Raw genomic sequence first — 24,306 nt, 5'->3', positions numbered from 1 at the left:
TTATCTAATTATTTCCTTGACATGACCTCATAGAATATTATTTTTGTGGCACATTGTGACGTCCTAGTGATAAATTGAAGAACTATTAAACTGTGACCAGAAGGGCATCCATCAGATAAAAATGTTCATTTAAGAAGGAATTTTAGATATTTTATTTACCCTTTAGCCTACTTTGTAAAAACTTTTTTTTTTTTTTAACAATAATTGGTAGTCTAATCCGGATCTAAGGGAAAGAGTTACCATTAGAATTCAAAGAAGAGCAGAGCAATTTCCTGGACCAAACCCTCAAGTTCAAGTTTAATCAGGAAACATGGATTTTAGCCCCAAGATTGCCTTTAAAAAGTGAGCGACTAAGGTTCTGTCTCATGGGCTCCCTAATTAATCCAGAAAGAGGAAATTGCTTTCTCCCTGACTGAGTAGCTGCTGATGGTCTGGCCATGGGATCTTATTAACTAGAATATTGACAATTTTGAAAGTTTTTCTCATATCAAGTCAAATAAATGAAACTCCTAACCAAATAATCTCTTCAACATTCATGAATATTTTAACACATTCCTCAAGTCTTCACTCTCATTGATTTTTCCAGTTACACAAAATAAAATTTACATTTGACCTACTCAGCTGCCTTACAAGTGTAGAATCCTTTCAAAAAAAATAGAATTTTTAATTGACTGGAGAACAAGTATTTCATCCGTCTGAAATTGACTGTGTTGTATAGACATGTGAGATTCAATATAATAGCTCTAGCCACATGCGGCTATTGAGCACTTGAAAAGTGGTTAGCACAAACTGATATGTGCTATCACTGTAAAATACACACTGGATTCAGAGACATGGTTTGGAAAAAAAGAATACAAAATATTCTGTTAATATTTTTATAATGATTAGTGCTGAAATGATAGTATTTTATACAGATCTATTAAGTAAAGTACATTATTAAGACATTCTGTGGTTGAGCTCTCTCCTATAAGATGGGGTGCCTCTACTGCTAATGAATATTTATATTGCTGATATGGAACACAAAATATTATACAAAAATTAAATATATTTTTAAATGTAAGGATCCATATCTGAACCCAAGTTATTTTACTAAATTCTTTTTTTTTTTTAACTTTTTTTGAACTAGCTACTAAAAATTTTTTAATTACATGCATGTCTTACATTTGTGGTTGGTATAGATAGATCACCAATTTCTGCCCAGCTCAGTCTGTTTCTATGGACTTTGTTTATCCATACTTCACACTGATACGAGTATATAATGTCAGTTTCAATTATCTGTTAAGTAGGGATCGAGTATGCTCAAAATGGAAATATTTTTCAAATAATTCAGAAATGAATTTTAACTATAACTTTCAGTTTTCTATGCCATTCAGTTTTTTCCTAATGCTATCAGAAAAGAATAAGATGATCTGACTTGGGGAACATTCCCTTTCTATCTCTTATTTAATGTGGCCTGCACAGAGGAAATAGTGAGAAATGGAATACCCAATAGGGAAAGAAGGAAAAAGAAACCAGAGGCAAGAATGGATAAGAGACAAGTTTCTCTGCTCTTGAGTGGTAGAGATTACGTAGCCTTCAAGTCCACGTTATGGATTCAGTACTGTTTATTGATGGGCTGCTCTATGGCAGGTCCTTGGTTTGTATTAAGATGTAACTCTCATCTCCTCCAGTTCCACTCACATACAATAACTCCTATCACGTATTACATTGATTACCCAAGTGGCATAATAGTGTCATGGAAAAAGTCTTATAGAGAACAAAATTGGGAGAAATCCTTGCTTAAAGGACTTCTACAAAGAGACAAAAGGTCAAAACCACTTGACTAAATAGCCCAGATTAGGGTCATCTTACAGTGGGTATGCTAATGATATGTCCTAAATCACTTCAGTCGTGTCCAACTCTTTGCAACCCTGTGGACTGCAGCCCATTAGTCTCCTCTGTCCATGGGACTCTCCAGGCAAGAATGCTGGAGTGTGTTGCCATGTCCTTCTCCAGGGGACTTTCCCATGCTAACGGTACACTAAAGCCCAAAGAAGCAAGCACCCTTGAGCATGGCAAGAGCAAGAGCTTCAGTTGTTCCCAAATGAAGTCCTTATAAAGTTGTTCTTTAATAACATAATCAACTGCTGAATCTAAAATTCTCCCCTAATAATTTCAAAATCCTTACTGGGAAAGATTGCTTTTGGGGAGCTCAGTGGGGTGTAGTCTAACCATTAGTCAGTGAAGTGCTAGACGGGCTAAATTAAGTGGGCACATCTGAAATTATTCAGTCAAATATAAAATAAAAGCTAGAAAGTTGTTCTTAACTTGAAAGAAACATAGCTATTTCCTTCTCGAAACTATTCAACTGACAGGGAAGATCATTTTTCAAAATTAGGCCACAGTGGGGGGGAAAAAAAAAAAAAAAAAACTAAGTAAAGGTTTTGATCTTTTTTTATAGGACTTACTACTTCTTATTTCTACTAGTTTTCTAGTAGTCAGTAGGGAGACTTCTCACCTTCTGTATAATACTATTGCACATCCGACAATTCTCAGGCACAGGTATATCAAATCTGGAAGAAAATTCCCCTACAGGAGTAGCATTTTTGTAGTCATACACTTTTTGCACCTTTGAAGAAAACTCTACACCTAAAAAGAAAAAGACAAAACACGTCTATGTGTTCCTTTAGTGAATCTTCTTAAAGATATTCTGACATGAGTGGAGAATTTTTGTTATCATTATTTCAGATGGATAAAATGAAGTCCAGGGAGGTTAATGGAAAGAAGGCCAAACATTGCATTAGTAAGGAATGTTAACTTTCATCTTACTTTGCCTTATAAAAGACTCATTCACTTTTTTTTTGTTTTTTGTTTTTTTTTTTGCTTTTTTGTCCACATCCCACAGTATGTGGGGGTCTTAGTTTCCCAGCCAGGGATCAAAACTGTGCCTCCTGCATTGGAAGTACGGAGTCTTAACCACTGTGCCACCAGGAAAGTCCCACCCCTCATTCAGTCTTGATAATCTTTCTTACCTGCCTTGCACCCGCTCTTCCTTCTTTCCATCTTTTTGTATTCTAAATCTATCCAACTCTGATCATTCTCCCTAAGGTAATATTCTCACCGGTAGAAGAACTGCCCAGTTTCCTTTACCACCCTTGCAGTCTCAGTGGTGCCTAAAATCACCCACAAAATGAACACATCATCTTCCAGGGCAAAAAAAAAAATCATATTATTAAAATGACCAAAATGTTTCCTTTTTTGACTCACGCTTTATGTCAACTATTTTGATTTGCCTTTGGAAGTTTTCTGGAACCATGTGTTGACCAGATATCATGTTTTTGCTATCTATAAAAATGTAGAATGTATCAGTGGCCCCAGGTTCAGCTGATGTGGTTGCTAACGGTGAAGGGACACCTGGAGATGAACAAGCTGAAAACAAGGGAGAAGATCAAGCTGGTGCTGTGAAGTTTGGATGGGTGAAAGGTGTGCTGGTAAGAAAGTTCCTATATATATATACACAAATGAAAACTATCAGTTCAATGTCCTACTGGATTACGTGCTAACAAGGCCTGAAAACAGGAGTCACAAAGATGCCTGGGTGTTGCCCCACTGTCACTTCTCACGTCCTTTTTCATGCTCCTTCAACCCACAGGTACGATGTATGCTGAATATCTGGGGTGTCATGCTCTTCATTCGCCTCTCCTGGATTGTTGGAGAAGCTGGAATCGGTAAGCACTCCCCCCACCACCCACGACATACTTTTCAATGTAAATTAAAAACTCAGCAAGCAACTTGTTTTCACCATTAATGCTGAATGTGAGATGAAGGTCACAGTATTAATCTGCATTTGGGCTCTTTTACTTTGCCTTTCTGTCAATGTTTGTCAGGGAGGAAAGGTAAAGGGTTAACTCCTGGGAGGCTGGAATTTTCCAGCTTGCCGGCCAGATAAATGCTCAAGTAAATATTTCATCTTTTCATAGAGTTTTATGTGTACAGGTATATAGAGATTCATCCATTTTAAAGAATATATTCATGTTTGGGGACATACTGGCATTCATCAGAGTATCCCCCTTTATGATTATTGGCAAAATTTCACTAAGTAAAAATAACTTGTAGAAAAACTAGGGAAAATGTGACTTGACTAATAAAAATGCTGAATTTCCAAAAAAAAAAAAAAAAAAGAGAATTGCGTTACTTTAAGGTAGAAGCAGTAAGAAATCAAAGGTTAATGAAGTATTGCCAGATAGAAGTTTAAATAATAGATAATAAAATAAATAAGATAATAACTATTGCTAATTTTTCTAAATGGAAAATGTATGATGTTGAAATGATTTTGAGTGCTTAGTTGATGTTTTTAGATATTATATTCCATTTAAAGTACTGTTTTTGGTGGAAAATGTTTTTATTGAGAGTATATTACTTAAATTTATATGAAAATTTATTTGAATGCTTTTGAAGTCTCTGATTCAATGTGACAAAAATTAGTAGTGTTCTCTATATATGGAAAATACATTACATATTCACTTTGGCGGGGGGCATAGCTAAAAATCATGAGTATCAAGAAAGCAGAAGTTCAGATGTGCTTTCAGATTCTACGCCAAGATGGGTCTCAATTCACATATAAAAGGTACTTGCTCATTATTTACTGCCTTCACTCCTCAAAACAGATTCAGAATCACCAGAAACTTAACATGAGAAAGAAAGAGTTGGAACCAGTTCCCACAGTTTTTCCTTATTGCATGTTTGGCAACTGCTGGGTGCCTGACAAAAGGCTGCTTGCTGGCTTTATGATGCATATCAAATGAACACTTACAGCCTCGGGTTCAAAATAAGTCTATGCTGTTCCATGGAAAATCTGCATCTTAATATTGCCAAGTTGTTGCTCCAGGGTTTCATGCAAAATTAGTTTTTTAAGGGCAGTTTAGTAACTTATTGAGATCATCAGGAAACAATACTTTGTTTGGAGGTGTGAGTGTGGCCCAGGGCAAGAGTGATTGTTTTGAATGCAGCTTATTTGAAACCCATATGTTTGGGCAATAATCTGAACTTTAATCAGATCTCACTTTATTCTTCCCAGTCAATCCAGTTTCATGATTATTGCAAAATTGTGGAATATGAAGAATTTTATCTTGTGCTAAACTGTGTATTATACTTTCAGATATCAATATTGTTTCAACAAAGATCTTTTATTTAAGTAGCCAAGTCTAACTTAAGAAGAGAGTAGAGTTCTACCTAAATGGGTTTTTCTAGGAATAGAGGTTTTTGGTTTTTCTTTACTCTGAGAAAATAGACTTTAGTGAGCAGTAGAAACTTAACTATCAACCTTACTCAGTTTTACTGGACTTTGCTACAGTCTTAAAACTGAATGAGTTGATTAAGTCACTGTCTGAGTCCCATTTGTGTTCTTTTTATTGGGAAAGAAAACAAATGAGTCCATACTCCCTTCTTGCTTTATGAGGAGCTTGGGGAAGAAACCTGAATACACTTTCAAGCTCAGACTCTGGAAACAGAGTCAGAAGGAAGCTGTAGCCAGGAGTAATGGCAGCTATAGTTCTTGGGTAACCATTATGGGGCCATACGTTTTGGCTGCCTCGTCCCCAAAAGTATACGCTAGAATGAGCTGATAATGCCATCTACTTGTTCTCTGTCTTGACCACTTTGGCTGGGGCATGTAGTATCCAATAAACTTAACCATCAAGTGAGGAAGAAGGGTGTGAAAAGCAGATGAGACTGAAGCAAATCATTTATATTCTGTGTATTCCACTTTCTCGTCTGAAAATTAGGAAGCTGGATTAAGTGTTTCCCAATCAATTCTTTAAAGATAAAGCCTAAGAATCTTCCTTAACAGGCAGACACAGATTGAGGTAGGCTGCTGCTGCTGCTGCTAAGTCGTTTCAGTCGTGTCCTACTCTGTGCAACCCCATCGACAGCAGCCCACCAGGCTCCCCTGTCCCTAGGATTCTCCAGGCAAGAACACTGGAGTGGGTTGACATTTCCTTCTCCAATGCGTGAAAAAGTGAAAGGGAAGTCCCTCAGTCATGTCCGACTCTTAGCAACCCCATGGGCTGCAGCCTACCAGGCTCCTCCATCCATAGTATTTTCCAGGCAAGAGTACTGGAGTGGGGTGCCATTGCCTTCTCCTGAGATAGGCTGAGGATAGCTCAATAATCTTCAGACTGAAGGGTGCATAAGAATTACCTGGGAAGTTAATTACAACACTGCAGAATCCTGGGATTCACTTGGAAAGATCCAAAGTCAGTGAGTCTGGGCATTTTAAATAAGCACCCCAGGCATTTCCTGAAGCAGGTGGTTCAAGGACCCAAGTTTGTGGATGAACCTGATGTTTTCTAAGTTGCTTTTACTGTGGGATTTTATATTTGATTGTGAGATGTATGCAAATCCCTTGCTGTTTAAATACATACTTTATACCAGGATTCTAAATAGTTTACAGAAATATACATAATGCAAAAGGATAAATTAAGAACTGTTCAGAAATAAAGGCAAAGTGAATATAAAGGTAGGAAAATACTAAAAGTCAGACTAGTTTTAATATCATGAAATGCAAACTATATGATTCAGTCCAGTTGCTGGGGTAAGCTAAACATTTGCTATGAAACAACATCAAGAGTTAATGAGCAAAAAAAATAAAAGGAAACCATCTTTAGTGGCACACAGACCTGAAACTGCACAGTGATATAGAGGCAATGCTCATCACAGGATCCCTATAAAAGATACAGAGAATTTAGTGCAATCATTTCTTATAACACCAAGTGTTTAAGATAAACTTTAGGGGTCAAACCAATATAGTTGATGTTTGCATCTCATGCCCAACTTAGCCTCTTCCTACTGCATTTTAAACTGTAAAAGAGCCTAGAAACTTCAGCTAGAACCAGGATATAACTGAAGGTGTCAAAAGAGCCAGCTTCCAATACTTCATTCCCATTTTTGTTCTTAACCTCCCTCCACGCCCCTTTGTCTAGGGCATGGCCAGAAAGATCACAGCCTCTCTTAGCTGACTACCCTTCTTACATCCTTGGAACAAAAGAGCCTACCGATAACAATTATGAAGCATTCACTTTATGTCAGGGAACACACCAAACAGGCGCAGGTAAGCTGCTGCAGCCAGCATGATGTCAGTGCCTGTGAGCCTATAATTTCTCCCTGAATTTAAGGTTGACCTCCTGGCTCAGCAGTAAAGAATCCACCTGCAATGCAGGATGATGCAGGAGAAGCGAGTTCAATCCCTGAGTCAGGAAGATCCCCTGGAGGAGGGCATGGCAACCCACTCCCGTATTTTTGCCTGGAGAATCTGATGGACTGAGGAGCCTGGAAGGCTACAGTCCATGAGGTTGCAAAAGAGTTGGGCATGACTGATAGTTTCTACAGGACTGGTCCATTGAGGAAGGTAATGAAGGGATGAAAGTGAAAGTGGCTCAGTCCTGTCTGACTCTTTGCAACCCCATGGACTATACAGTCCATGGAATTCTCCAGGCCAGAATACTGGAGTGGGTAGCCTTTCCCTTCTCCAGAGGATCTTCCCAACCCAGGGATCAAACCCAGGTCTCCCACATTGCAGGCGGATTCTTTACCAGCTGAGCCACAAGGGAAGCCCAAGAATACTGGAGTGGGTAGCTTATCCCTTCTCCAGGGGATTTTCCCAACTCAGGAATTGAACCAGGTTCCCCTGCATTACAGGTGGATTCTTTACCAACTGTGCTATGAGGGAAGCCTTCAGTGAAGGGGAGGAAGTTACAATTTTCCCTCTACTCATCTTAGGCTCATTGGCTAGTACCCTGTAAATTAGACTGACAACATACAGATTAATAAGAGAAAAACAATCAGACGTTTATTAACATGTGTATCCATTGTGCCTATAAATGGGAATCCTCAGTGATGAGTAATTCAAAGGGGTGGTTAGAATTTGGTCTTATACAAGCATCTGAGCAAAAGAACAACACATTTTTAGAGAAATAACAAGACAAAGGAAAAGACTGAATGTCTAGAGTGGCACATTGTGGAAAGGCAAATATATGGGGGAACTAGTGGAAGATACAGAGAAGGCAATGGCACCCCACTCCAGTACTTTTGCCTGGCAAATCCCATGGACAGAGGAGCCTGGTAGGCTACAGCCCATGGGGTCGCGAAGAGTCGGACACGACTGAGCGACTTCACTTTCACTTTTCACTTTGATGCATTGGAGAAGGAAATGGCAACCCACTCCAGTGTTCTTGCCTGCAGAATCCCAGGGACGGGGGAGCCTGGTGGGCTGCCATCTCTGGGGTCGCACAGAGTCAGACACAACTGAAGCGACTTAGCAGCAGTAGCAGCAGCAGTGGAAGATAAGGCCGAGTTGGTAAAGTCTATGTAGATTCCTCTAGTATCATTTCCAGCTGTCTCCAGTCTCTAGCTGATAACTATACCCAGGAGAAAGGAAAAAGGAGACATCTTTACAAATTTATGTCCTGCCTTTAGGCAAATAAGGGGAGATATCTGCTTCTTTTCAGTTGTCTTTAGCTCAGAGTAATCTTTATGCTAACATGGCAAATTTGGCCACAGCATATTCTGCTAACCTTCAGTGTCCTCCTGGCTGTGAATTTCCTGAAACTGAGAACAGCCTTGCCTTCCTCTGAATTCTGGTCTACATTCTCCCTCTCATAGTAAATGATTCTGCACCATAAGATCCTTGAGGGCAGCTTTTTTTCATTTTCATTTTTTGTTGCATTTCACATACTGCCTAACACAGCTGGATATATAGTTGGCTTTTAATAAACAATAACTATTACGACTACTGTGGATATGATTAAAAAGCAGCACCTTTGATTATGTACTGTGTTATATGCACTATGCTACTTTACACAGGCATTCTGCCTTTACACGTGCCACTGCTTTCTTTACACATGGCCACTTTACACACATTCTTTCTAATTTCATTGCCATTTCTGGCTCAGAAAATAGGTAACTTATCAGAGTTCACATAGCCAATAAGTAAATGCAGTTTGATTTGATTCTTTCTACTTTAATCATCTGCCAGATGAACAATTTTCTATACTATTAATATATATGATTTTCCACTCCTATACAATCAAATATACATAAAAAGGTAGTTGAACATTTACCCTGTACTAATAATATTAGGAGCTTGGGATTGTTCAGACCAATTATTATGTTTCTGGGTGTCCAGAACTTTATAAACAGTGAGGTTCACATTAAATTTTGACCAGCCATTAGTTGCTCAGTTAGGTGCAGCTTTGTACTGCACATCTTAGGTCTTGGGTTTCTTGGATCTGTGTTACCATGGGCAGAAAACTTCAAAGCTGAGCATTTCCTCTGTGGTGGCTTCCAGACCAACTTGTTAAACTCAAGAGGAGATCTTTTGGTGATTACTCTAGACTTGCTGACTTTTTTTTGTAAACAATCTAAATGGATTATTCCACCATTTAATTGCCTTTATTTTTCCTTTCTCAACTGAGGTCTTGGTGTGATTATCATCGGCTTAGCCGTGACAGTGACTGGTATCACTGGTTTATCCACCTCTGCTATTGCTACAAATGGATATGTCAGAGGAGGTAATTAAACTTGTGACCCGCATGATCATTTGTAAGGTAAAGGCAGCACAGGCTCAAAGAGGTCACCACTGACATTTCTGAAGTGTTTTCAAAGGTAATCCAAGTTGGTTCCTTTTTTTTTTTCCTTTTTTTACCCTGCCAGGCAAGAGAGATGCAAGAAAAATGGAGAAGGATTTAACCTTTGTCAAAACCCCGGCTTTCTCATTCAGGTTCCTCTCAAGCAAAAGAGAAGGTCAAATGTTATGTTTTCTCTTTTCACAGCCAGTGTAACTTCTCTCCCAGGACACCAGCATAAGTCAACTTTTTCTTTCCAGGGCCGCAGTTTAGATTGTGTTTACTTTTGGAGACCATCCTTCATCACAATGAGCAGTTCTCTGACTTGATCTTTATACCAGGCAAGCCAGTTTCTCTTTAGCAAGAAGGAACTCCACCGGGGCCCACAGGCTTGGATGTGAAAACTTAAATTCAGAGCAGTATAGTTTGCAGCAATAGGGAAGCCAAGGAAGAAGAGTAAAATGTAATATCTTCTGTCTTTCATTGCTAACAGGTCTTGGAGTTCTCATAATTCTCCTTTCCACCATGGTCACTTCTATTACTGGGTTGTCAACTTCTGCAATAGCAACTAACGGGTTTGTTCGTGGAGGTAAAATTTCTAAGATATCTAAATATTCTCACTGCTTGCTACGGGTAGGCAAAAACTTTTTATTATACTTTACTTCTTTTTGGTGGGAACAAGAAAGTAGCTCGATGTTCTTGAAGTTGGACCCAGAAGAAAACATAAGGTACTGTCCACATAGCCCCCATCTACTCTGGTCAGCTACGGTCTCTTGTCTAACCATCCTCTCTGGCACATTGCAGGTCGTGAAGTCCATGTACACAAATTCGTTGGGTAAATGCTTTACTTTTCAGGCCACTGCACAACTCCAGCTGGTGTTTCTTGAAAACCGATTCCTCAACCCAACTTCAGTTTTAAAGTTTAGTACATTTCAGGTACCTCCTAGACCTTCCTATACCTGGATGCAATGGGATCTTTCAGAACATTTCAGGTTTTTCATGGGGAGACAGATCATTCCTTGACAAGGTTCAAACTGATGCCTCCTGAAGTACTTATTGGTGACTTCTTGAAGTCCTGGAGCCAAACACCTTTCTTGGGGGATTTTTCAGGTCTTGGAGTCATCATCATCGGCCTGAGTGTGGTAGTGACAACACTTACAGGTATTTCTATGTCCGCTATTTGCACAAATGGAGTGGTACGAGGAGGTAAGCCAATCCATGCACTTGTGACTACAAGCTTTGATTATGTAGTGATGTCTAGAGTTGGTTTAATGTTGGAAGTAAAATTTGTACGTTGATAATTAGTTCCCAAAGGATTCAAACAAAACAAAATAATCCAAAATTTAAATAGCAAGGCCTGATTCTTTTCACCAAAAATTAAGAGCTCTCCAGAAAAGATTTTTTGGGCCCACTTCCTGTGATTGATCATGTTTATAAAGCAGGGAATGACCAGGTGTCTAGAAAGAAAGCATGTGTTAAAGTGAAATGAATGGTTTCTTTGTGCCTTGGATGAGCCCCACTGCCTCTTCCCCAGGCCCTCTTAGAAGGGGTCTTCTTGAGCATCCCAGCTGACACTCCTGACACTTCTCATTCAGTGAGCCCTCAGAGTTCACCCCAACGCTATGCTACCAATGGCCAACAGGCTTCAGAAGATTCTCAAAAAGAAAATAAAACAAAGGGTTACTTTCAAATCATCCAGGAACATGTGGGCCTAGGCTGGAAACGAGTGAGTAAAGTTTGTCATTGTTCTTCAAACTTCCTTTCTTCCTCGACCAAGTCTAGTAATTGGCTGCTAATTTACTTGATGTAATCAGGACAATGGAAATAATGAGGATTTGCCCAACCCAAATAAAAATTTACATTTATAGAGAAGGTGTTGTCCCTTCACCCAAAGGAGTTGCTAGGGAGGAAACAGTGAAAAGGTGTCAGTGAGAGATCGTTTTGGTTATAGGTCTGTGTGTTCAGCATCATTCTTCTACCAATAGTTCAGGACAGGAAGTCATGAACTCACACGGTCTGTGATAACATCCAGTCACCTAGGCCTTTCAACAACTATTTATTTTTGCCTTCAGAACTCAGACCTTTCTCTCAGAACTCTCAAGGTGATTAGCCATTCTGGCTCAGTCTTTCTCATACCCAGAAGTATGCAGCCATGTGTAGAACTTCCTTTTCAAAGTCCAAGAGAGAAGCAATCATCCTAAGGTCTCTGTATATTACTTCCCACTTGCCACTCCCATTCACATATGGGTATTTGGGGATAACCATGCTTTCTTGAGCTAAAATCATCAAAACTAAGTCTGATGTATAATGGATATGTATGATGGATAATACATAGCACTATTTAGTCATCAATTTTAATGTAATAAATATACACCAAAAATTATACCAGAAATGAAGCTTGAATGATATTGATAAACTTTACCTACTTCATTTTCTGCCTGTGCCTGCCCGTTTCTGGAAATTTCAGATATGAAATTATTAATCTGAACTCTCCAGTGAAGTTAGAGACAAATAATTTTATATTTTCAAAAGACAAAGAATTTGAAAGAAAAGTTTGCTATATTCTTATTCGTAGCATTTGTGTACCATGGGTTTTGATAAATTAGATTTTATTTAGTCAAGATAGTTCTATTGTAGATTATACACAGAATTCAAAGAAGGGCTAAGTTATTCATTAAGTTGACACAAGATTTCTAAAATTACTAGGATTTGTAATATTTTTATTAAAATAAAAAATTAGGATAGTTAGTACTTTAAATGTTCTCAGACAGTCACAATTGTTTGGTCATATAAACTAAATCCTCTAGCAGTTCGTCAGTATAAAACGTGTTCCTTTCTTGTTTCAGGTGGGGCCTACTATCTTATTTCCAGAAGCTTAGGGCCTGAGTTTGGTGGATCTATAGGCTTGATCTTTGCTTTTGCCAACGCAGTGGCTGTTGCTATGTATGTGGTGGGATTTGCTGAGACTGTGGTAGATCTTCTTAAGGTAATTAAAAGCTTTTGTTCTCTTCATCCCAGCAAGATAATTCGGTTTAATTTGCTTTTCCAGGGCACTAGGGGATATCATTATGGCAAGATGAGAGGAAATAGATTTATTGTGCAGAATGTGGAAGCTGAATATAGTTGGCATCAGAACTTCTTAGAGTCCTGGCTCTCACACTTCCCAGCTGACAGATTTTGGACCAGTCCTTTTGTTCATCTGAACCTTGCTTTTCAAATCCATAATATGGGTTAATAATATTGTCCTATGTTTTTCATACAAATGTGGTACAGATCAAATGAAATAATGGATATGAAATACAGGGCAAAACATGAAAGAAAAGATAAATAAGGAGCATTATTGTCAGCATCAATATTACTATATGGTTACAGATGTCCAAAGGGAAAGAAAGTTCAAACATCAGGATTCACTGTAGGAAACTGGGCATTAGGTGCTCCCTCTGGATGGTGTGTATGTGAGCACATTAATTAACTAGTGTATGAGCTAGATTCCAGTCCCCCTTCTGTGGAAGTGATAGCAGATACTGAATTCAATAGGTAATAATACCTCTATTTGAAAATCAGATGAATAAATGAGTGGATTGTATAGTTCATAGTTTGTTCTTTAATTGAGTAGCACTTATTTTTTGATATTCACATTGGAGACCACTCATTTTCATCTCTCTAGTATTCCCCTTGATACACAAAAATAACTGGTTGTTCTCCTGAAATAAAACGTGATAAGTGTACATACCCATAATTTTACTTAGTGCTACAATAGTTTCAAAAGCTGTGCCTAGAATGGATCCCTAAAAATTTTAACTCCTAGCCTTGGCTATCAAAGGCTTATTATTATAGGAAAAAGTAATGCTGGATGTTTTATCTTCTCAAATTTATCAGCACTTCATTATCCCCAGACAGCAGGGCATAGTATCTTTTTTTATTGTTAAATGCTACAATAACACATACAGACCAAAAAAAAAAAGAAAAAACACTTCTAACTATTTAGGGGGGATTTTTTTGTTGTTGTTCCAGGAGAGTGATTCGATGATGGTGGATCCAACCAATGACATCCGAATCATAGGCTCCATCACAGTGGTGATTCTTTTAGGAATTTCAGTAGCTGGAATGGAATGGGAAGCAAAGGTTAGTTTCTCAAAATGATATTACCAACAACTGCTAGTCAGCTTCCTGAACAAATTGCAGGAATAGAAGGAACTCCATATTCAAAAGGAATTGCTATTATTACTCTCTATGGTAAAAAGAGCCTGGTCAGTGCTCAGTGGAACAAGTCCTCAAAGCACAAAGTCCAGGCAGTAGTAAGTCATAGCTCATGTGATCAGGCCTATACTTTGTCCTTTATTCTGTAGTCACAGTGACATAGCCAATATGATTACTGCCATCTTCACGCACAGACCCCTTGTGGTCATAGCAATAGTACATACTGGAGGCCTATGTCTTTTCCTCATTTCCCTGGTATGCCCTTCCTAGCTGACTGTCCACAAGCTATGACAAGGGTGTTGGGAGATAACAGAGGCAGGAACTGTCATTCCCCTCTGAAATCCCATACTCTAGCAGCAAATCTAAGGGTACCAGAGGCCCTGGAACTAGAGAATATCTGGGTTTAATGATTAGTATGTTGTCGTTTAGCCACTAAGTCATGTCTGACTCTTTGTGACCCCGTGGACTGTAGCCTGCCAGTTTGATTCTCGAGGCAAGAATACTGGAGTGGGTAGCCATTTCCTTCTCCAGGGGATCTTCCCGACCCACGGATTGAACCCGTGTCTCTGCATTGGCAGGCAGATTCTTTAGCATCTGAGCCAATAGGGAAGTCACTCAGTGATTAGTATACCAGTTAGTAAATTTCTGAATGGTGGGGAGAATGTCTTTTGCTTGCTTTGTAACTCTCCACAGTGACTAGTACAATCAAAACTCCTAGGTTCCTATGTGCAGTAACTAGATCTCAAGTGGTCACCAGAAATGAAAACATAGCCAAAACTTCCCATTTTATATAAGGCAATAGAAAACATTCTTACATGGCGTTTATTTGTGGGTTATGCATTCACACATTAAACAAAAACTGACAAAGTGCTTATCATGTGCTGGGTATTCTGCTAGGCACTGGATATTCAGTGTGACCCAGACAGGCACAATCCTTGTCATAGCTGAGCATATGGTCTACGGGGAGATGAGTAATAAAAAAGTAAACATAGAATGGTAAATCGTGAAAGTGCTATAAAGGAAACAAACAGGGCACTGAGATAGAATATAGCAGGGGGAACATACGTTAGATTATTCCCTGAGGGAGGCAATGTAGTTTCATGACAGTAGAAGGTAGAATTTAGAGCTCCAGCTCTGTAGTTAGAGTGGATTTGAACCTGGTTTATGTCTGTACGACCTTTGGTAAATTACTTAACCTCTCTATCCCTCAGTTTTTTTTATCCTTAAAATGATGATAGCAGTATTACCTACTTCATACAGTTGTGGGTGGTTATTATTTACCTGAGAGGATATTGGTAAAGTTAAAACTGCATCTGTTGTACTGTAGCCCTCACAAACATTAGCTGTTACTGTTTAGATTCAGTGGGCAAGAAAGCTTCTGTGAAGACATAGGTTTGCAAAATATAGGGAGAATTGCATTTCCAGCTGAGGGAAACAACCAAGCCAGTAAACACCTTGAAATGTCAGAGGGACCTAAGAACAGATGATTTGGCTGGTTAGCCTTGGAGACAGCTTGTGCTGAGCACACACGGGTATGATCACTCGACCTCGAGTGCACTAGGCATCCTGGGAATTCTGTGCCTCATTCTGTATTCTCATACTCCTGCAGTTAGTCCCAGGAAGGGCAAGAATCCACAGGAGCTCTGCCAAGGAAAGAAGACAGCTCTGTCAGTGTTAAATCTTTTGGCTCCACTTACGTTCCTAGGGACACTGCACCAAGTTACCCACTTAGTACTTAGAATGCTCTTGAAATATCACCTTCAAGTGCACAAGCGCATGGGTGCATGCGTGTTCAGTCGCTGTCATGTCTGACTCTTTTGCGACTCCATGGACTATAATCCGCCAGGCTCCTCGGTCCATGGGATTTTCCAGTTAAGAATACTGGAGTGGGTTGCCATTTCCTCCTGCAGGGGATCTTCCCAACCCAAGAACTGGACCCACATCTTTTATGTCTTCTTCATTGGCAGGCTGATTCTTTATCGCTGCTCTTCCTCAGAAGCCATGCACCCGTTGAAAATGTAACATCTATTCTTAGACCAAATAAGGCTTATTAAGATGCCATTTTATAAGAACACCCTTATTACCTACGATAGTAGAATCTTAACTGGAATTATTAGATAGGGTCTTCATTCAGTGGGCATTTACAACTTTTATAATAATGTAAAAAGGTCATTGAATAAATCTAATTTGACCTCCTGTTACTTTGTCATTCCAGGCTCAAGTGATTCTTCTGATCATTCTTCTCATTGCTATCGCAAACTTCTTCATTGGAACTGTCATTCCATCCAACAATGAGAAAAGGGCCAGAGGTTTCTTTAATTACCAAGGTATGGGTGTCAAATAGCTTGCTTTGCAATAAAAGCTTTTTCTTTGCCCGCCTCATCACCATCCCCATAACCATTGCTCTCGCCACTGGAGGCCCAGGGAATAGTCTCAGGTTTGAGTCAGGAGAGCCAGAGTGAGTCTCAACCTTGCTGCTTGCCAGCTAGACAGGTCACATAACACTATTTGTCTCAGACTTTCCTGCCAAGGTGGGAATGATAATAGCAACTTCCTAAAGCGATGTTGAAAAGCACGTAAGATAGCGGATGTTAAAGTGCTTTGAAAACCTTAAAGTGCTGGAGCCTAAAAAATAAACCTCTCCTTAAGCAGCAAAATATAAAGAAACTATATATTTTTGGACTAAAAATAACCGTGTACATGCGCAGTTGGGGCAAAATTATAGACAAAAGATACAGAGACCAAAAAATTCCATCTGCCACTTTTGAAAAGTCTAGAGCAAAAGTAGGGGATTAAAGCAAAAGCACACGCCCCCTGCACACAGTATTACCTCAGTTCAGTTCAGTCGCTCAGTCGTGTCCTACTGTTTGCGACCCCATGAATCACAGCACGCCAGGCCTCCCTGTCCATCACCAACTCCCGGATTTCACTCAGACTCACACCCATTGAGTCAGTGATGCCATCCAGCCATCTCATCCTCTGTCGTCCCCTTTTCCTCCTGCCCCCAATCCCTTCCAGCATCAGAGTCTTTTCCAATGAGTCAGCTCTTCACATGAGGTGGCCAAAGTACTGAAGTTTCAGCTTCAGCATCAGCCCTTCCAATGAACACCCAGGACTGATCTCCTTTAGAATGGACTGGTTGGATCTCCTTGCAGTCCAAGGGACTCTCAAGAGTCTTCTCCAACACCACAGTTCAAAAGCATCAATTCTTCAGCGCTCAGCTTTCTTCACAGTCCAACTCTCACATCCATACATGACCTCAGGGGTGGGCAAAACACCTAAGGCCAGCCCTCTGGCCCAACCTCTGGACACACTCCCTACCCTCACCCCATATAAGGAACAAGCTTACCCTGCCCAGGGAGCCAGGGAACAAGGGAACCTGTTATTTGTTCTGATTCCCCTCTGCTGCAGCTGGGGCCCCAGTAAAGCCTTGTCTGAAAAAAATAAAAAAACCTTAAAGTGCTGCACACGTTGTCTCTGTCGAACAGTAGGGGTGTCTGTGCAAAAAAGGAACACAGCTCAGACAATGTGCCCAACCACTGGGAGCACCGAAATCAAACACAGACATTTTTTCATCCCGCTAGTCATTTTTGTACTTTGCTTTCTTATGACATTATCTAGCTGAGCATCACTGTCAGGTTTTCAAACAGAAAATATTGTAGGAACTATTAACATAGCAGCTGTGATCAAGGCATGAACATTGACTTCTCTCTTCTATTCTAGTCCACCTATCCCCTCTTTCCTAGCTTTCCACCCTAGCATTCTTAAGAATCCATGGCTGAGGTTTTTTATATTTCTCTTCGATATTTACCTGGTTGTCACCATTTGTTCCCTTTTTATATCACATCACTTCTTTCTTCCTGATTCTTTTTCTTTGTAAAGATTGTCTTGCTTGATTTGCATATCCTTTTCCTTTTGCTTCTTTCCCCCTTTTCCAGCTCCTGCTATAAATTTTTTTTATGTTTTCAGTTTTTTTCTTCTTATTTTTACATTTCCCTAGATTCTTTTGTTTACATTTTTCTTCCTTTTCTTTCTTTGTTTTTGCTTATGTTTTTCTTTTTTTCTAGATTGTTTCCATTTCATTAAATAATTTGGTGACAACCTGTGGTATATTTTTATTTTATGACCAAAGCTCCTCACTATATATGAGAATTCTTATACATGAGAATTTGATATAAGGCTCTAAGATTCAGTCTCTAGTGACAAAGGTCAGGGAGGTTAGAACATTAGTATCAAAACTGTAAGGTAGCTTCATCCATAAGGTTCTACAATTCAAAAAAAAAGGGTGTAGGAAAGCAATGCTGATTAAGGTATATATACAAGCGAGAATGTAGTTGTATGTCTGTAGGGCAATATGATGCGGTATATTTGTGAGTATGCCAGTTCAATCATGAGAGAATTTTTTCTGTTTCCTTCTTTTTTAGTCTTCTAGATTCAAATAAATCAGACAGCATGGGTCTCCATTTTCATGAAAATTATTGACTTTTCAGAGAATATTCTAGAGATTTAAAACCTTGTGACGTGTATTTTGATACCTGGCAAATATTAACATGAGGTTCATCAAGATTATACCAATATCTTCAAGCTCATTCCATTTGGATTATAGGAACACATTTGCATTTAGGACTACATAAGCCAAAGGTAACTTCATCTCCTACCAGTGAAGAAAGTCTACATGATAATTTTCTCATTATTTGTGTTGCAGCATCAATATTTGCAGAAAATTTTGGACCAAGCTTCACCAAAGGTGAAGGCTTCTTCTCTGTCTTTGCCATTTTTTTCCCAGCAGCAACTGGGATCCTAGCTGGTGCCAATATCTCGGGAGATTTGGAGGTATGTTATTTTCTGTGCTTTGTAATTCTAAGAAGCAATGGTGCAGTTGCTCAGGACAGGGAGCTACAGACATCAACAGTGACCATGTTTCTCTATAGATTTCAAAGCTAGAAGATTTCTTCAAGGTTTCCTAGTTATTTAAAACGTTCTCTCTCTTAATGACAAATTGTACTGCCAAATTATCCTATTCCTGATAGTTCTTCCAAAAGTCTTATTCAGTAAGCTGAGCCACTGGAGAGGCCCCCTCTGTGACTTTACCTAGTTGCGAAGACTGGGAAATGTAATCTCTAGTTGGACAGCCATGTGCCCAGGTAAAATTTTAAGGAAATCTAGTATTATTGTAGGGAGTTCTAATATTAAAGGGTAGGCTTCCCTGGTGGCTCAGTGGTAAAGAATCCACCTGCAATGCAGGAGACACAGGTTTGATCCCTGGGTCGGGAAGATCCCTTGGAGAAAGAAATGACAACCCACTCCAGTATTCTTGCCTGGAGAATCCCATGGACAGAGGAGCCTGGCGAGCTCCTCACAAAAACCTCACGAAAGAGTCAGACACAATTTAGTGACTCAACAACAACAGTAACAGTATTAAAATGAGGAAGGTGAGAATGGATATTAAAGGACAATAAATCTTTACCACATATGAAAAAAATAGAAAACACAGGTTTTACCTCAAAAACTTTACAATCAACTTTGGAAGACTAGAAATATTTGCAAGTTATCAGGGGAGATATGTGTACATAATGTATATATATACATATGTGTATATATGTATATATATATATATGCAAACTGAATGCATTGTCCAAGTGGATTATGAAATAAAAATAAAGAAGAAATAATTACATTAGGAACAATTTTTGCAATGAAGAAACTTTTGAGCAGTAAGTAAAAGCAAAAGCTGATTACTGACAACAATCAAGAAATGTAAGGGTATTCCAGGCAGAGAAGACAAAAGGACAGACAGGCAAGGGAAAATTGTGGGACCAGGAAGGAGTCTCTCATGATTCAAGTGGAGAAGCCCTGATAGGCTGAGTATCCTTACAAGGTAAGGAGAAAGGCATTTAAAGGGGCCTGAGTGAGAGATGTTTGCTCTATAATATAACTTCATAAAAGTGCGGACTTTGCCTTTGGTTTTGTTCAGTGCTGTGTCCTTGGAGCTAGCAAAGCTTCAATAAATATTTACTGAGTCAATGAACAAAAGCATTCACATTTGTTATATTAAGGACTACGATGCCATGGTAAATTCTTCAGCAGAGATGAGACATAAAAATGAGCATGCTGAGGCTCAGAAAAATTAAGTAACTTCTTCATAATGAAGTAAGTAAGTAGTGCTGCTTAACAAAATTTAACTCTGGACGTTGAGCTTCTGGTTTCTCAAGATTTGAAAAAGTATCAGAGGTCATAGGTTTAAATTTCAGTAAACTGTAAGAACACATTGAAAGAATATTGTGTTTTCTTTGGACTAAGTTTTTATTGTTTGTTGATTAGCAGTCGGTTCAACTCAGCCAACATTAGTTACTTATACCAGGCATCAAAGATATGAAGAAGAGCTTGCTTGATCCTTCTCAAGCATGTAGTTAGGACAAGACCAGTGCAGGAAAAATGGATAAAACAGGTCAGCTTTTGTTAGAGTTAGGAAAGGAACTGGAAAGGATGCTTTTTTTTTTTTTCTTTCTTTCTTTTCTTTTCTCTCTTTTTTTTTTTTTTTACTATGATCTACAGTAAGGAAATACTATATATCACAACCAAGTGCCTACATATAAAAATTTCTCCTAAACAGTTCAATACTTTATTACAAATGATGTCCTCTGATGTTTTCACATCAGTTCTATTCTACTGTATTGTTTTCATGCTGGTTGCAACCTACCGAATTGATTCCATGTTGAAGCTCAGATTTAGCCATTGGGGTTAAAATGGAAGGACAACAGAGGGGAGATGTCTAGTGGGTAACTACACTAACCTGTAATTAAAAATAAATTTAAAAAAAAGAGAGAAAGAGCTATGGGACTGGGGAACCCAAGAGAGAGGAAATCAAGAGATGATGATGCTTTAGGATGTAATAATTAACATGATCAGAAGCCAGAGGGGTCAAGCATGTTAAGGACTAAAAGATGACCACATGTTGGGATGTGGCAACCAAAGTTCTGGACTTATAGTAATAATTGTTTCTGAGAGTGAAACTAGAGCATAATAAATTCAGTTCAACTTAGTAAACGTGTTATTTGCACATTCTGGGGATATGCAAGACACTACCTCTGCTCACAACCTCAGAATCCTTCTCAAGATTCCGAGGCTCTTCAGGCTGATAGTGACAGCTAGCAGGAACTGGCACAAGGGGATGCTATACAAGATTCCCATCCTGAACCTTCTACTTGTTAACACACTATTGATGGTCTGTAAATATGTGTGTGGGAGAAGATTTTCAAGGTACACAGATCTAATCAGGAGAGTTAAGATGCTGTTTCAGAGATGAAAGATTAGGATATGGTTGACACGCAACCAGCAGCAACCTAGTAAGACTGCTTGTACTGTGTCCCAAGGGGAAAAAAATATATATTTAATGTAAAAAGGTGAAGGAAGGTGAGATTTTGTGCTACTGCTTAAGGGATGGAAATAAACATTTGGAATGAAAACTAAGAATCTAAGTCCTGTCCTGACTAGAGGAAAAGTAGCCAGGACAGGCAGTGTGAGTATGTGACCAGACATTAAGATATTGGCATCCCAACTTATATCACATCAAGTTTGACCCTCAAATAACTCCTAAATAAGGAAAATTTGAGCTTGTAGCAGGTCTACATCGACATGGAAATTATCTTATGTGTAGAGTGGGGTGCATGCTTGCTAAGTCACTTCAGTCATGTCCAACTCTTTGTGACCCTATGGACCGTAGCCCACCAGGATCTCTGTCCATGGGATTCTCCAGGCAAGGATGCTGGAGTGGGTTGCCATGCTCTCCTCTAGGGGATCTTTGTGTTTTAGGTATACCACTTATGTTCATCTTCATGCCTCTTTTCCCTATATATATCTCCTTTCTTCCCACTTATATCAATTCTTCAATTTTCACTGATAGCTCAAGAAACCCTTTATCACTGAAAGGAAATTTGAAACATACTATGAATGGATATTGAGTGGGGTTCATTTCGGCCATGGGTGCCCTCTTTTTCCCTCTGTGCGCTACTCAGTGCACACATTCTCTTTTGGAGACAGTAGCTTGAAATGAAGAGGATGCATATATCAGACAAATCCTGTGCACAGTATTCCTACAAGAGTGGGAAGAAATGAATGGCTACAGAATGGCTCCATAGGGCTGGCTTACTTCCCTGTGGGGACAGATTTACTCGGTTTAATTAACATTTCCAGCTGTCAGCTTGAGTCTGCATTCGTTATGAGTTGATTTTTCTGATGGATTTGATCAGCAGATCTAAGTTAATGAAACACAGAACTCAGATTTTGACTGCATTGATTGCTCACTTGTATCGATGAGTCTCATGTCCTCTGGAGGGGGAACTGATGCCTACTGGGATGGTGCTTTCCTCAGTTCAGTATTTACTAACTCCTACTCTGTGCCAGCACTGTCTTATAGGTAATGAATACATTGAACTCTCTACTTAATAATCCCTGTTAAGTTAAACTCTATTATAGAGAAGTTATGCTGCTTGGAAATTGATTATGATATGATTCAACCCCCAAAATAGGATATAAAACGGTATATTATATATGATGTGAGCTCAGCTCAGTGAATTTATATACATTTATGAGCAAGAGAAAAGCCCATTTTCTGGTATAAGCTTAAATTTGCCTCTTTCTTTATGCCTGCCTATGGAAATTAAATATCTCTCATTGCAGTTATTCCTGAACTAGATTCCAAAACAAGAATTTGAGGGATTGGAGAATGTAGCAGATTATCCTTTTTGCTCATTCAAAGTGATTTTTTTAAAGCAAGTCTAAGCTTAGTACAAAACGAATACACACAGAGATATATCGCCAGTGTACCAGATATGTTACGTTGATATGTTACCCGGCCCCCTCAGTACTCTGTGGTCTGATACACCTGCATGAAATTCACAGGAGATTAAGGGGAGGGACAGGAAGAGGTATTAGTGAGTGAACTATCTAGCCTACTTTTCTGTAAAAACTCCCTCCTGGTCAGTTACAGATCTCTTCTGTTCAGCACAAAGTTCGACAGATTTCTTTATTCACTCTAAACACCTTGTCTTTGTCCAAAAAGAACTGGAGCTCAGCACTTTGCCATTTGCTTGATTTTTTTCTCTTTAGAACTTGCCCCAGGAAGGGTAGCCTAAAATTTTGAAAATACAGAACTAACTCCAAGTGATATCTGTTTCTTATTCCACTCTCTCTCCTTGTTCCTCTACGTTATTTTTTCAAAGGATCCCCAAGATGCCATCCCCAAAGGAACCATGTTGGCCATCTTCATCACCACGGTTGCCTACATAGGAGTAGCCATTTGCGTGGGTAAGTTATGTTGTCTCTGGTGTCAGAATGCCAGAATTACAAGGGATCCAGTTGCTTTTCATGCCAAGTTTTATGTTTCATGGCTTTCCATGGAACATAAGTTGAAAAATTTTTAATAGACAACAATTTAAATTCCCTTGTTGGGTGCTCTAGGAGTTTGAATGCAATTAAGGTGTAACCACAGGTGTCTCTGGTACTTCCCTGCTGGCTCAGACAGTAAAGCATCTGCCTACAATGCGGGAGACCCAGGTTCAATCCCTGGGTCAGGAAGATCTCTTGGAGAAGGAAATGGCAACCCACTCCAGTATTATTGCCTGGAAAATCCCATGGATAGAGGAGCCTGGCAGGCTACAGTCCATGGGGTTGCAAAGAGTCGGACACGACTGAGCAACTTCACTTTCACTTTCATTCTGAACTGAAGTCTCTCAGTTGTGTCCGACTCTTTGCAACCCCATGGACTGTAGCCTACCAGCCTCCTCTATCCATGGGATTTTCCCGGCAAGAATACTGGAGTGGGTTGCCATTTCCTTCTCCAGTCACTTTCATTCTACCTGAACACAAAAATGGATTTTTTTTGCTGCTGCAGGTAATAATTCCACTGCCAGGGAAGCCACCACTTCTAGCAACCTCCTCCCCTGCCTTTAGGAGGCAGGTGAGGGACAGAATAAGAGTCCAAAACAGAACAAAACAAATAAAAACAAAAACAACAATGACAAAACCCTTAGGAAAGTAGGAAAGATATAGAATGAATGACTGTGACTCCTCCTTGCACTGCTGTCCCTAATGTGGAAATGTCACCGTCACCAACTGGCAGGCAATCAGAACAAGACCCAGCTGCCAGCAGTGTGGGCGGCCAGCCCCCACATTGCTCAGTGAGCAGAAAATATGTGAATTTGCCTGCTGTTCTTAAACTGACTTTTGTTCCACCTGCTGCCTGCAGCCACACCTCCTCCTGGTTGGGGGTCACCTCCAGCTTGTGCCATTATTGGAGAGGAAGGAATGTGAAACATTCAGAGACGAAAATTTTTCTGTGCACACCTATGAATACAGCCCCAAGCTGGACCACTGTGGAATCCCATCTGGCCATTTAAAAGGGGACATTCTGGTTGTCCTCTGCTTACTATGAAGGAAATTGAGATAGTACATATGTTCTGAGTTGGATTCTTTCTTTGGGGCAAAAAAAACAGCAAAACAATTAACT

General features: G+C 39.5%; 1 protein-coding gene across 5 annotated transcripts in view; it reads left to right on the top strand.

The window, feature by feature from the left end:
* Window positions 1–24,306, top strand: part of SLC12A1 (solute carrier family 12 member 1) — an 87,850-nt gene that overhangs the window by 6,792 nt on the left and 56,752 nt on the right. For 2 of the 5 annotated variants that reach the window (XM_015097058.3, XM_060418606.1), the window contains exons 3-10: window positions 3,339–3,470; window positions 3,632–3,707; window positions 10,093–10,188; window positions 12,446–12,585; window positions 13,614–13,724; window positions 16,015–16,126; window positions 18,505–18,632; window positions 23,021–23,105. In XM_015097058.3, coding sequence (XP_014952544.2) covers window positions 3,339–3,470; window positions 3,632–3,707; window positions 10,093–10,188; window positions 12,446–12,585; window positions 13,614–13,724; window positions 16,015–16,126; window positions 18,505–18,632; window positions 23,021–23,105 — 880 coding nt within the window. Of the gene's footprint in view, window positions 1–3,338; window positions 3,471–3,631; window positions 3,708–9,449; window positions 9,546–10,092; window positions 10,189–10,709; window positions 10,806–12,445; window positions 12,586–13,613; window positions 13,725–16,014; window positions 16,127–18,504; window positions 18,633–23,020; window positions 23,106–24,306 lie in introns of all 5 variants that reach the window. The other 3 variants (XM_060418604.1, XM_060418605.1, XM_015097056.3) reach the window with 3 other exon arrangements.

Source organism: Ovis aries, chromosome 7 (assembly GCF_016772045.2).
Source record: "Ovis aries strain OAR_USU_Benz2616 breed Rambouillet chromosome 7, ARS-UI_Ramb_v3.0, whole genome shotgun sequence".
Lineage (NCBI taxonomy): Eukaryota > Metazoa > Chordata > Mammalia > Artiodactyla > Bovidae > Ovis > Ovis aries.
This window is presented reverse-complemented; position numbering and strand designations above follow the sequence as displayed.